We start from the raw sequence: 14418 nt of genomic DNA, 5'->3' as shown, positions 1-14418 counted from the left end.
TTCCTTGTAAATAAACTACTATTTGAAAGACAAACCTCTGTTTACTATATTTTGTTCCTGGTTGTCTCAAAACAGTCACATTGTGCAAACTCTGACAACCTCTCCCAATGCCTGAGGGTCCCAGGACAGCGTCGTCCTTAGCTCCTAGCGTATCTTCCCTGTCAGACAGCCCCAGTTCCAACTCCTCCTCCAACCTGGCTTTGAGGGGGCCATGACACTCCTAGATATCATTCTTTTCAAGAGGTCTCTCAATTTATACTTTATATTAGTTAAAGTAGTCATTTTATACTAATTAAGCTATTCACTGCATGTCTATGGATAAGATATACATGCTGTGTATATAGCATCTATGCACAAAAAACCCTGTGTCTTCTGTATAATGTTTTAGGTTAGATTTCATTTTTTTTTTGTTGAAAATGATAATTAAAATGGGGGCATTTTCAGTTGCAATAAGTTGCATAAGCACTATATACATGTGGGGAAATTATTTTGTTATTATGCAAGGGACTAGCCCCTACCCATAGAAAGAGTACACATGTATGTTATGCCACAGTTGAACAATAATCTACATAACAAGCTAGAGTAAGTTACGTTCCCACAACCTAACTAACTTATTTAAAGGGGTTATATTGGTAGCCGTTATGAAGAACTATGAATGACATCCATATGATACTGTCTTTGCAAATGTATTTTGATAAATTTCCTGGAATTTAAAAGGTGAATACTTTGTTTTCATTCATTTGAAAAAGAATGGCTGTATCTTGTGAAATTAAGTTCATGATTTCTAAATGTACGTGTTATGTAATTTCTACTTTAGGAAATTTAGACTGTCTTTTTCCATATAATTACCAAGTAACAACTAAAATTTGAATACTGTTATTAACTAGAGTTAAACCTTTGTGACAAAATGGCATACATAGCAAAAGTTACAAAAGCAGATAATTATTTTAGTTTAACACATTAAAAATCTGCTCTGGGTAAGATTAAAGCAGTGCCTTCTTTTTGTCAATGTTAGGCACTAACAGAATACATATTATGTGCCCTACAAATTTATAGATGATAATTAGGAAAAAAAGGTGCATTCAGCCACCTCACCTAAATGCTGTGATATCAGGAATTGTGCTTGTTGGAATGGTAGAAATTAGAAATGCCACTTCTCTAAAAGCTTTAGCTAAACTAGGCTCAAATGAATTGGGTTTGCATGTACATAAAGCAACCTGCCATAAATTCTGTCCTGCTATTCAGCAGGCTGCAGAAAAAATATAGCATTATTTTGGCATTTGGGGAGCTATCAGAATGCCACTTCCAATTCTATTAGAAGAGCATATATTACAGATTTCATTTACACCATTTGTCCCCCAAACCATATGAAGTGACAGTGCAAATTGCTTATAATGAATTTGTTTTGACCTTTCACCAAATAAATATAGAACCTTTAAAAAACAAAAATTCTAAAACTTTATAATAATTTTTAAATAAATAAATTTCTCTAGTTTGAAAAGCTTACATTATTACATTATGAGCCATTGTGGCTCAGTGGTTAGAATGCAGTACTGTAGGCTACTTCTGCTGATTGTGGGCTGCCAGCACTTTAACAATTCGAGTCTCACCGGCTCAAGTTTGACTCAGCCCTCCATCCTTCTGAGATCGGTAAACATCAGCTTGTTGGGGGCAAGATGGTGACTCTAGACTGCTTAGGGAGGGCTGTAAGGTGCTGAGAAGTGGTATATAAGTCTAAGTGCTATTGCTATTACCAGGAAAATAAAATGTAAGGCCTGGGGAAGAAACAAACTGCATTTTAGTGCAACTTAGTGCAGTTGTGAAGCTTGAGATGTACAAGTCTCAAGTATGGATTTTGATCAAAAACATCAACTGATACCAAGGATGCTGAGCAAAAGGTAGACTTGAAATTCTTAGAACAAGAATTAAAAATACACCACCTATATCACAGTCCCTTTATGTGATAGGGACCTCACTTGAAAGAGATTGTACAATTTTAAAACTGAAAAAGATAAATTGTAAGGAAACCACAATGGTCTCTAAAGGGTGGGAGAAGAAATATTACATTATTTGATGAGAATTAACTTAAGGAAAAGGGCAAATAAATAGAGGGTATGGTAGAAGAATATAAAACTATACATAGTATAGTAAAATAAAACAACTCTGAAGTCATTCTGTCAAACTGAACAATGGGAGAATCAGGGTAGACAAAAACAATCACTGCACATAGCTCAGATGTACTGTTGGTCATCACTTTGGACCATTTTAAAATTGAGATAGACAAATTCATTAACTACAAGGCTATAAAGTTTAGTCACATTTGCCTTTGGATGCCAACTGTAGAAAAACCATTGGCAGCAGAGTATCATTATTCTTGTTGTAATTACTTTTATAATCTTGTTTGTCCATGAAGAGAACTTGGATTAGATAGATGCTTAGTATGATCCAGCCAATCATTGATGTTACAGCCACAAGAAGTATATTTTAAAAGGAATATGAAGTATTTAATTGTAATAAAGTAGTAGCTTGGTACTCAATTGCTTTGAAACTCATTGAATTTGGTACTCAACGTATTTTGACACAATAATGTTTACCTAGTTCTCATCAATTTTTTTGGTGCTCACTGCATAAACTAGAACTTGTTGGTGTCGGTTACCCTTTACTACATTATTCCTTATGGGAAACATTTATTTGATACTCATCATTTTTGGTACTCATCGCACCTCCCAGAAACAATTAATGACGAATATCAAAGTACTACTATATTCATGTTTAAAATGCCTGCAGTTTTTTAAGTATTCCAAATGGCCATTGTTAAAGTTGTGTGGTGCCTTTTGATGTCTGCTGATTAAAGTCCATAGGATATCCATAAACTATTCAGATAGCAAAATCCAATGTGGTTTCCTGAAATTCCAGAGGACTTCTTTAAAGAATCTACCATATTTTCAGAGTATAAGACGTACCAGAGTATAAGACACGCCCAGGTTTTGAAGAAGCAAATTTTAAAAAAAGTAGGTAGGTAGATAGAGAGATAGAGAGGGAGAGAAAGAGAGATAAATCCAGTAGGTAGGTTTGGAGAGAGACAGAGAGTAGTTATGTAGGTAGGTAAGTAGATAAAGGGATAGAGAGAAATAGAAAGAGAGAGAGAGTGTCGGTAGGTAGGTAGAGGGATAGAGAGAGAAATAGAAAGAGATAGAGAGAGAAATACAGTAGATTGGGAGAGAGAGAGAGAGAGTAGGTAGGTAGGTAGATAGATAAAGGGATATAATATATAACATATATATACATACATACAGTAGGTAGGGAGAGAAAGTGTGTGTGTGTGTAGGTAGGTAGGTAGAGGAATAGAGAAAAAGAAATAGATAGAGAAATACAGTAGGTAGGTATGGAGAGAGAGGGAGTGTGTAGGTAGGTAGGTAGGTAGGTAGGTAGCGGGATAGAGATAAATAGAGATAGAGATAAATACAGTATGTAGGTTTGGAGAGAGAGAGAGAGTACTTATGTAGGTAGGTAGATAAAGGGATAGATAGAGAGAAATAGAAAGATAGAGAGTGTCGGTAGGTAGGTAGGTAGAGGGATAGAGAGAGAAATAGAAAGATAGAGAAAAATACAGTAGATAAGTGGGAGAGAGAGAGAGTAGATAGGTTGGTAGGTAGAGAGATTGAGAGAGAGAAATAGAGAGAGAGAAATACAGTAGATTGGGAGGGAGAGAGAGTAGATAGGTAGGTAGATAGATAAAAGGATAGAGAGAGAGAAATTACATGCATAGCCTTACGGAGGCTTATAGAGTACTGCTAGGGGCTGGAGGGGCAAAAAACGGCCCATTGTTTGCTCATTTCTTCCCTCCCCAGCCCCCAGGAGCTCTCTGAAAGCCTGCTGCAAGCTATGCACGGCCATTTTGGTGAAGGGACGGGGAAATGCTGTATTCAGTGTATAAGACGCACCCAGATTTTCAGCCTGTTTTTTGAGGAAAAAAGGTGCGTATTATACTTTGAAATATATACGGTAATGATTACTAAGGCAACATACTATAAATTATTTTAGAAAATCTTTGCAGGTCTTAAACTTGAAGTCTGTCACTTTTAGGTTCTGTTGCACAAAGTGCTTCACTCTTCTGTGACTGCTTTCAGCATCTTTATGCTATTTTCCAAATAACTTGCGAAGTCAAAATTATAGAGTACATTTAGTGTATTTTGAAGATGGAGCTCAGTTCTGTTTGACACATCTATCTCATAATGTAGCCATTTGAGGCTCTATACTAAATCGGGTGATGTTGTTTAGAGTTCTGTGACTACAATTCTGAAAGGCTGATGGCAACTCTAGAAACAGGCGTCCCTGTAGCTCAGGGGTGTCCAAACTTGGCAACTTTAAGACTTGTGGACTTCAACTCCCAGAATTCCCCAGCCAGCTGCTGGCTGGGGAATTCTGGGAGTTGAAGTCCACAAGTCTTAAAGTTGCCAAGTTTGGACACCTCTGTTGTAGCTAGAACTATATGGAGCATAAATAAAATCCAGTGCTCAATATGTCCTCAAAAGGGAGATGTTGACGAACATGTTTTGTGTGATGAAGTGGTGCCCATGCAACAGAGATTGTATCTCATGTGATTCAGATGAAAGCCTAGAGGATGGTGGATAACATTCTTCTACCAGTTTGTACATACACATATACATGTTATTAATAGACTATTATTCTGGTTAGTTATTGTATGAAGTGAAGACCTTGAGAAAAACGAGTTGTATTAAAACAGAGCCCATGACATTAATGTTTATTCTTGGAATAATGTTCTTTGTATTCACAGTTGCCTCACTCCTCCTTGATGGGTTAAGTTTATTACCTCTGTCAGCTATAATTACCCTTTAAAATAGTCTTTGTGAGTTCTGCCCCCCTTTTGTTAAATAGATATTGTAGCACCAAGCTTGAAGGAGGTGGTTTATCTCCCATCATAGGAGAACAGGCAAATTAAATATGTACTCCAAAAAATCATTATTCGGTGTGTGGAGATCTCTAAAGTGGTAAGATTGTTGAAGGTTTTAATCGTGACTCATGCACAAACAGCTGGAAGCTGTGCCTTTAGTAATGCCTGTAGAGAAGGAAATCTTACTCTGGGCATTTGTGCTCCACAGTTTTATTGCACAATAAATACACACCAGTTGAGTGCATTTTCTGACAATTTTGTGCTTCTGTTGCTGTGAAAGTATGTTTTCTAGGAACTCAAAGCATATATAGGAAAATTGGATTCTTTCCTAGAAAACATACCTTCTGCAATAAGGCTTCCAGAACTGCGTGGAAGGTGGCTGACTGAGTATCATCAACACATCTGGGCATTGCTGTGGTGAATGTCATTACTCCATTTATTGTCTTCCTTATTTGCCTATTTGCTATTGTGAACTATGAAGTATGTGCTATGAACAAGTGGGGAATACCAAGGATGCTTCTATCTGCTGAAGCGCTCTGATGTTTTATGCATGCACAAATCTGGGTTGTTTTTTTAAAATATACAGCTTTAAACATTATCCACTCTTTAACTGTTTATGTTTCTGAATTATTATATCTGTGTCCTCCATCAGTTGTGTTAACAATGCAACCTAACACAATAAAATTAAGAAACAAAAGGAGAATTAAAGTAATGGTTTAAATAGCATTAAATCTACATTTAAAATAGCTGAGGAACTGTAACAGGAATAAAATTAGAGACATAAATTGGCAACATTCCTTAGTTAAATGTGAGAATACATAATTTTTTTCCCAACTAGTTGCAGTTCTTCAGAGTTGTTTCTAAGCAGGTGATCATTAAAGGGCAATACTGATCTTAGTGTCATGATAGACAAGCAAGCTGTTATCATAATCTCCTTAATTAGCCATTAAGGGTGGAATATCTTCAGATGATTTTATGTAGAATTATACAAAAAGGTGAAATAATAACAATATCTCATAATGCGATCTATATCAAAGGAAAGGAACTTGCAACTTATTCAGATTTTCCAAAAGTATAGCAACATCTCCCACTATTGAGCATGCTGGGCGGATTTATTAGGAATTATACTTTGACGACATGTAAGGCCTCAAGTTTCCCATTCTGCTGTATAGGTTTAAATTAGTACATTTCAATGTACTAATTTATCTAGATATATGGGAAATTGTTCTAGGATGGGAAAAAGTAACTGAATGTTTTAGATTGGGTGAGAAAACAAAAATATTGAAATAACATTCTTGCTACTAGATTTTCTTGGATAACAAAATGCTATGGCCTCTCTAAGGTATATCTTGCACATTACTCTTACTGTGAGTTATTTTTCCACATTGCCTCTATCTCACATAATTATAGTTTTATTTGCAGCAACAAAGTTTATATCTTTAATTTTGAACTCAATAGGCAGATAAAACAAAGGACATATAATTCCACAAAAAGCACTTGAAAATTAAAAATTGTAAGCTGTGAGAGAAATGCCACTGTTTCAATGTCTTTCTAAAAAAAACCAGACTTTTGGCCTTACATTTGCCCTTGCTTTGATCAAACAGAGAAGTGTATATAAGTTCAGTTGGCTACAATTTTACTATCTTAATGGAATATGCATCTGTCTTTGAGATGTAGTAGTAACCTGCCTTCCCCTTTTCTTGGATGACCTCCAGCTATGCAGTGATCTAGTCCCCACTAGAGTTGAGAAGCGCTTTGAGCTGTCTGTCTTTCTTATAGAAAAGACATTGTGATAGCAATGTGCTCACTTATGTAACAGATGCTATGAAGGTATTTTCCTTCATTCCCTTTTTATTGAGAATGTGATCCAAGGCCTTACAGCAGGATAACACAACCTGTTCCCCTCTGAATACTCTAAACTTCCATTCCCCTGTAGGCTGGGACTCTGGGTCTTTGAATTGAAAATGATCTGGAGGATATCAGGTTGACCACCTTTTCCTTTCTGGATCTCATGAGTTTGAGCTGCACTTGTCCCTTGTGTGTTTTTCTTCTAAAGAATGGAATGAAGTTTGTCCTACAACTGAAGTAAATGTAGGGCAGGAGAAAGGCTGGCTGTGGGTCTTCTCAAAAAGGAGGTCGATAGATTTTAAAACAGGTTTAAAACCAACTCAATATGCTTTTGCATTCTGTTTTTAATGTTTGTGTTTCAATTTGTCATTTCTGTTGTTTTAAGCCCCAGGTTTTCCTACACAGTAGTAGTTGTTAAGAATGGCATAGAGAAAAGATTGGAGTGCATCGCTGTTTTTGCAACACAAGCAGCAGGGCTGTTTTCATCTAGCATAACAGAGCCCAACATGTTGGCTGTATTCATATGATTAGCTGGAGGGTGGTTAATTAGCTTTTTCCAAGCCTTGTCATGATCTAGAAATGTTAGCTGTTCACTAGTCAAGATTTCTTTTTCAATATGTTGTTCTATGGATGCCAGAATCAAATAAAGCAAGTAGTCATATTCTCTTGGGCATCAATTAAGTAATATTAATGTCTCTCCAAGTATTCTTTAAGTCCAAGTGCAACCTCTTATGCAAATAGGTTATCCAGTGATTTAATAGGTTATTAAATTAATTTAAATATATAAAAACCATAATTTCATTATAGTACATTAAATTAGCATTTGGTTTCAGTATAGCTGATGCATACTCAAATTCTTTCTCAGATAAGGAATCCAGAAATAGGGTTTTCCACTGAGCTTATTTGCTTTTTTTAACTTTTTCTTTTCTTTCTTGGTTTCCATTATTATTTTTGTTTAAACATTGTTTTGTTTAATTATGGTTTTAGTATTTTATGGGGTTTTTGCTGTTATTTTGTATTTTTTTAAAGGGTTTAAAAAAACCTAGAAAGTTTTATATTGTACCGACACTTTTAGCTGTTGGATTTTACTGTCTGCCTTTTTAATTGCACATAATGTATGAGACAAATACACAACTGCATTTCTTTTTTCATAAACGATGGAATAGGTTGAAAGAGAGTATATGATATACATATAAATCTGGAAGATTCATGATAGGGATTTTGAATCATAGTCGCTTAGGCCCTGTGACATTTAACTACTGTACATCACTGGCTACCCAAAGTTAAATTCCAGACAGAGTTTCATACTGACAGATGGTACTTCTGAAATAAGCTTTTGGGCAGTACTTTGTAACAAGCCAAATTGAAACGAGTCTATTTTCCATTGTTCAATTTCTTTTCCTTCTTTTGTGAGAAATACAAAAAATCAGAGACCAGGTGCTAGGATCTGCAGTTTGCAAGAATTGTGATGAAAAATGGTTAAAGCTTTATAAAAAAAGTAAATGATGTGAAGTGGGTACAAGGGTAGTCCTTGACTTATGACCATTTCTTCAGCAACCGTTCAGACTTACAAAGCAGTGAATGAAGGGACTTAAAACCTGTGTCCACAGTTACAGCCACTGCAGCTGTACCTCAGTGTTATGTGATAAAAATTCAGGTGATTGGCAGACTGCCTACACTTTTCACCACGAGGGTGTTGCCATTCTCCCTACCTGTGTGTCTTCCCCATCTAACCTAGGCCACCTTGCATAGCAGCCCTCTGTTTCAGCACTGGGACTACACCTTGAATAGAGGCCCAAGGCCTTCAGCAGTCTCAGCCAGTTTCCTCTGCCCTCAACATCAGCCCTAGCACCACCACTGCCATTGAGAAATGCTACTTCACACTATTCTCTAAGGCCCGATTGCAAAGCTGACTCTAACGTGCCTCTACTCACAGCTTAGCAACAGAAACAAAGGGAGTGGGGAGGAGAATGCTTGGAATGTATTGGGATCTGGAAGGGAGGTGAGGAATTTATGTGAGCCATTTGCAGCCTGAGAAGATCCTGATACTTCAAGCCCGTGCGATGGGAACATTCCGGAGGAGCAGACCATTTTCCCAAAATAAAAAAAAACGTGTTGGATTGGTGGACAATGGATTATGGGTGTCTCAAATGAGGAAAAGGAGAAATTAACTAGCCTTTTTGTCATGCGAAAACCTCAGGGCTAGCTTCACTCCTTCTGTGCCTGCATGAATCTATCAGTAAAGATATACTCCTGGTAAAATAATGTCCCAGGCGTTTCTTTTGTTGCATATGCCAACAGGATGGTTGACACTGATTCCTCCCCTCTGTCACCCAGCATTCCCTAAGATAGCTGGACCCCGTACACGTTCAGACATTTTTCTCCTGCTGCTGAAAGGCCTGCGCAGCCTATCTGAAATAATGCATGGCCACACCAGACTTTCAAAGCTGCCTCATGCCATTCCGCAAGCCTCACATAATTTGGAGAATGAGGCTTCCGAAACACTGTGAGAATGGGTCCTTGGGATTCCATCTACTTAACAACCTGCAAGATTGTTAAATGAAATAACTGTGAGTGCCAGGATTGTGGTTATTGAACGAAGCAATCCTGTGATGTCCCGCTTAACGTCTCTTTCACTCAACAACTGAGATTTCAATTCCAGTTCTCTGTGTGTGTGTGTGTGTGTGTGTGTGTGTGTGTGTGTGTGTGTGCACATGCATGCACGTGCACACCTACATGTGGAATCTGGGGTTATTTCAGAATGTATCTAATGAGTTAAACTTTCAAGAGGCCCAGGAGGGAAGAGGGATCAAAATCCTTGGGGATTACTCCAGTATTTTCTGTTTGTTTCACAAATGCTGACAGAGAAGTGAAGCATAAAGTTTGTGTGCATGTGTGTTTATATAAATATAATAAAAAATAGCATGCAAGAGTAACTGAATTGGATATGAGGAACAAAAATCTTTAAAAGGGATTAGATAATTGTTGGGCATTTACTATAAGGGAGGATGATGACATAGAGATGAATTAAGAAAGCAACATAAAAGAGATGAATGGATCCTATGAAACTTCTTTCAAGAAGAAAAGCTGAAGAAATATTTTGAAATGTCAAATTAAATTGAAAGTTCCCATGCCTCACAATAAAAATAAATGTTGTTCAGTGCTTGGTCAATTATTGATAATCCATTTTTTGTTCAGAGATATTTGCTTCTATTTGCATACTAGTATTTTTGCCCATCAGTAACTATTCCATTCATTGTTTAATTGGAATGCTTTTTTTCTCTTTCTGAATTTTCCTTGCAGATTGGACAACTTGCTTTCAAAGGCATGAAACGATTAAACCGAATCCAGTCCATTGTTTTTGAAACTGCCTATAACACAAATGAGAATATGCTAATATGTGCTCCTACTGGGGCCGGAAAAACTAACATTGCCATGTTAACAGTTTTGCATGAAATCCGTCAGCACGTTCAGCAGGGCGTTATCAAAAAGGATGAATTTAAGGTAGGAATTCAGTGAAGTAGTTTGACAGAGCTTCTTATATGATTGTCATGTTTATATGAATCTAAGAAATTTTCAAAGACCTCTTGTTTTCTCCAATACATACAGCTACAAAGCGTGTTGATTTAGTTGATTGCTGGCTCGCAATTCCTTTTTTGGTTCTGGAAATGTTGCTTGCCTGTGTGAAAAGAGTTGAAACTATATTTAACTTAGGTGCAGAACAAATGTTTAAAATGATAGACCTTTATAAACAAAATACATTATTTTGTTTAAAAGCATTTATTCTGAAAATAACCAAAATACACATGCTGCTATTAATTTTCTTGCTGTGTATGTGCTCAGTTTCATTTTTTAAAAACATAAATTATGATTGGTATGAGTTGATGCGAATATTCAGGGTTGAACATTTTCCTCATTTATCAATCTAGCGTCTTTTTCATTGCAGATAATTTATGTTGCTCCTATGAAGGCATTGGCAGCTGAAATGACAAATTATTTCAGCAAACGTCTGGAACCACTGGGCATCATGGTGAAAGAGTTGACAGGCGACATGCAGTTGTCAAAAAGTGAAATTCTCCGAACTCAGGTACCTATTTACTTTCTAGGGCACTCTTGACAGTTTATAAAGAATAACAGTTGAGCCCGTTGTGTCTCATTACTACCCTACATGAGATGAGAACACACGCATCATTCCCTGCCTGAGCAGTGCAAGGAATGGATTGGTGGTGCTAAGCAAACTGTCATCCAACAAAATTTTCTCCAACATTTATTATCTGGACTCAGCAGCACGTTTGATGTTCCAAAATGCTATCCAGTGACTGACACAGCTGGAGTTTTTATAGGCCTTAAAAGAGAAGGTAGAAAATCTTCTCAATGGGAATGTGGTCATGACGTTCAAAATTCCATATTAAGAACTGCTTTATTGGATGAGGGCCAGCTAAGTGAGAACCAACCACATCTTCCAGTGTTGTGGTCAACCAGCAGCCTGCAGACATGGCAGCAGAGTCGGCCAGTGAGGAGGTTGGGTAGGAACATGGGCCAGTCCTCGAGTCTGAGGAATGCTCGGACAAGGGCTCTACGTCAGAGGCAGAGACGGGGCTAGGGCCATCTAGTAGTTATGTGCTTTCTCCGGAGCATCCAGAGTTGGATATCAGCAAGGCAGAGGAACAGGGGTGCCTATTCCCAGTGCGCACATATGCAGAGCTGCCAAAAGGCAAGAACAGTTAAGACAAAAGGGATGACTCGGGAATAAGGCTTGGCGGTGATTGGCCCCTCCCTTAGGACACAAAGGAGGAGCAAAGGCAGGTGAGCCTTTGCAAAAAGCAACTTTGTTCGTTCTGGTTGGTTTAAAGTCTGAAGCTCCGTTTTGATTCTGTGCTCCATGTGGCCTTGCAAAGCTAATTTCCAGTTAGGATTTTGGCAGCGTTTCAAGGGAGATAAAGGTGGGTACTTATCAGCCTTATCCCGAAAGACTTTGGCAGACTTCTTTCGGACTCTTTACAAACTATTTGTGACGTATTACAGGATGTGAATGAACATAATTCACAGCCATTGAAATAAAAAGAGGTTTTGGGCTAAGCGTGTATTTTTTACTGTCTCAGGAAGCCTAGTTCAGAAATCCTAGAAATGTATGGATTTGATTGTCTGGCTTCTTTGTAGTCTCTAGGAAGGCAGGAGGTGGATGATCCATTCAGTTCTCCTAGCTCAGCTTTCTGTAACTACTGCACACAAGGATGGGTATTCCTCAACAGTCACAGGAAGCACAACTCATAAATTGGGTGGGAATTTTGGAAGTTTCCATCTCAAATATCTGGTGAGACCACCTTCAGAAAGGTTGTAGCTATTTCTGGTTTTCTCTGCTTTTTACAAATCCTTTTTGAAATGAGTTACCCATCCTTCTCTTGACCAGGTAGAGAATTCATAAAGTTCATTGTATGTTAGTTAAAGAGGCACGGTTCCTTTTTCTTTATTTTGAGCTATTGATTTGAAGGAAGGGTTCTCAGGAGTCTGATTTTTAAAAGTAATTTCTCTGTACTGTTTAAAATGATATGCACTGCTATTATCTGTTCCTTCAGTTGTTTTTTTTAAAAAACAGAAACCTTACAGGTTTATTTCTGAAAAGATGTTTCGTAAATTTTAGTATCTAGCACACTTAGGGAAGAAGAGAAATCCAACAACTAATTTGTCCTTTAGGATTTCTATTTTTGTTTTTGTTCTTGTTCTTGTTTTAAGACTTTATTCTGAATTGAAAAATCACTTATGTTGTCACTAGCATTTCCTAATAACACTTCCTCATCTAAAGCAGTGTTGGAACACTTCAAATCAACAAGTCGCAAGTCAAGATTACCTGTAAATATGCTTATGCATACACACACACATAAATACAACTGAAGTACTTTATAGGAATATAATAAAATAATGATTTCATGAATTAATACATAATATTAAGCCATAATTTATTTCATCTGTGGTTTGGCTAGATAAACTAGGTGTAAACTAAGCTATAAACCATCACTGATAAATCATAGTGTGTCCAAATATTATGTAGATTCTAATGTTGTATTTAAATAGTTCTTATGAATTAAGGCAAATATATGTGTCCTGGAAAAATGTTGCAAGATCCAATTTGAGTCGGACCAAAGGTTTATTCTTCCAAGCTTTCAGGCAAGTGCTGGAGAACTTCTCCTTCTCCAGAACATCTGAACAGCCCAGTGGACGACAGAGAAGTTCCCTGAGGAATGGGCTCCAGCTTGAGCCCAAGCCTGAACGAATAAACCTTTGGTCTTGGTGACCATCTGGATCCTTAAATATTTATGTTATTAATTTTTAGTCCAAAGTTATCATACGAAGGGCCTATTGTGTTTACACAAGTAATCTGTAAAAGGAAAAGTACCTCATTATGGATGTGACTATTTAGATACATAGTGAATACCTCCTATTTAAAACAAATGAATCAACTTGTTCTCAGCTGGAATTCTATGTGCAAAGAAAAATCCTTACAAATTCACTGTTTATCCCATAAATGCTTGATATGCAGATTAGCACTTACAAAATCAGATCATAGAAGATTTTTTTTGTAAAGAACTGATAACTGTAACATCAAATTTAACCACACAATTTGTGGTTCATGCATTAAATATGATGGTGGTTGATGTGTTTTATTTTGATATATTCAAATTATGAGTGAGAATCCTTAAGTAATCCCTTAAAAAGAGTCATCAGCTCAATTCCTACATATTAGCTGGTTTATTATTTTATAAAACTACAGGCTGATTTTAGTGAAGTGGAAGATTCTTTGCTTAGTTCTGCTTTTTCACGAATGGAGTAAATCTCTCAGAGGACTGAATAGAAGACCATGTCAAAGTTTGGGTGATTGATTGCTCTTGCAGGGACAGTGAAGGAGTAAGCAGTAAAACAGACACTCTTAAGAGTTGAGGCTGGCAAATGATATTGGGGATTTTTGAATTGTACAGATGATGATCTTGATGGGTTTCATCATCTGATGGATTTCAAAAACTTGAGCTACGAAGATTTTATACCCCAATTGCAATTGAACATAATGCATAGATTTTTTTTTTAATGTTAAGTTTCTTAAAAATAAGAAATGCAATTATCTGGTTCCAGAAGTGCCTAAAACAAGGATTGATGTCAGTACTGCCATTTTGAACAATTGAAGATGCAACATATTCTAGGGCATGGGTGTCAAACTCGATCATGTCATGTGGTGTTTTGTGACCTTTTTTTTACCTTTGCAGAGCCGGGGTGGGCATGGCCTGTGTGTGACACATCCGGCCTGCAAGATGCCAGTTTAACATTCCTGTGCTAAGGCAATGTCGGTAGTCTTCGGTTAACAACCACTTGTTTGGCAACCATTTGAAGTTACGGTGTGATGCTGAGAGAATGGTGGTTACAGCCAGTCCTTGAAGTCCTGGCCGTCCCAACACCCTGCAATCATATGCTTGCAATCTGGGCACTTGGCAACTGACTCACCATATTTGCAGCGTGCACCACAGTCACACGATGGTTTGCAACCTTCCCTGCCAGTTCCCTCAAGCAAACTCTGCCGGTTTGGGCGAATAGGTAGTTTAAAAAATGCTTTAAAAAGTGGGGGTGGGTAGGAAGGTTGTGACGATCGCACAGCACAGCTGAGTGTC

At 37.4% G+C, this 14418-nt stretch overlaps 1 protein-coding gene across 2 annotated transcripts in view; it reads left to right on the top strand.

The window, feature by feature from the left end:
* Positions 1-14418, top strand: part of ASCC3 (activating signal cointegrator 1 complex subunit 3) — a 225777-nt gene that overhangs the window by 52503 nt on the left and 158856 nt on the right. For both annotated transcript variants that reach the window (XM_081945730.1, XM_081945729.1), the window contains exons 9-10: positions 10067-10267; positions 10710-10850. In XM_081945730.1, coding sequence (XP_081801856.1) covers positions 10067-10267; positions 10710-10850 — 342 coding nt within the window. The remainder of the gene's footprint in view (positions 1-10066; positions 10268-10709; positions 10851-14418) is intronic.

The sequence above is a fragment of the Natrix helvetica genome (genome assembly GCF_964273705.1).
Source record: "Natrix helvetica genome assembly, chromosome: 2".
Classification (NCBI taxonomy): Eukaryota; Metazoa; Chordata; class Lepidosauria; order Squamata; family Natricidae; genus Natrix; species Natrix helvetica.
Note: the sequence above shows the minus strand (reverse complement) of the source record. Positions and strands in the feature narration are given on the sequence as shown.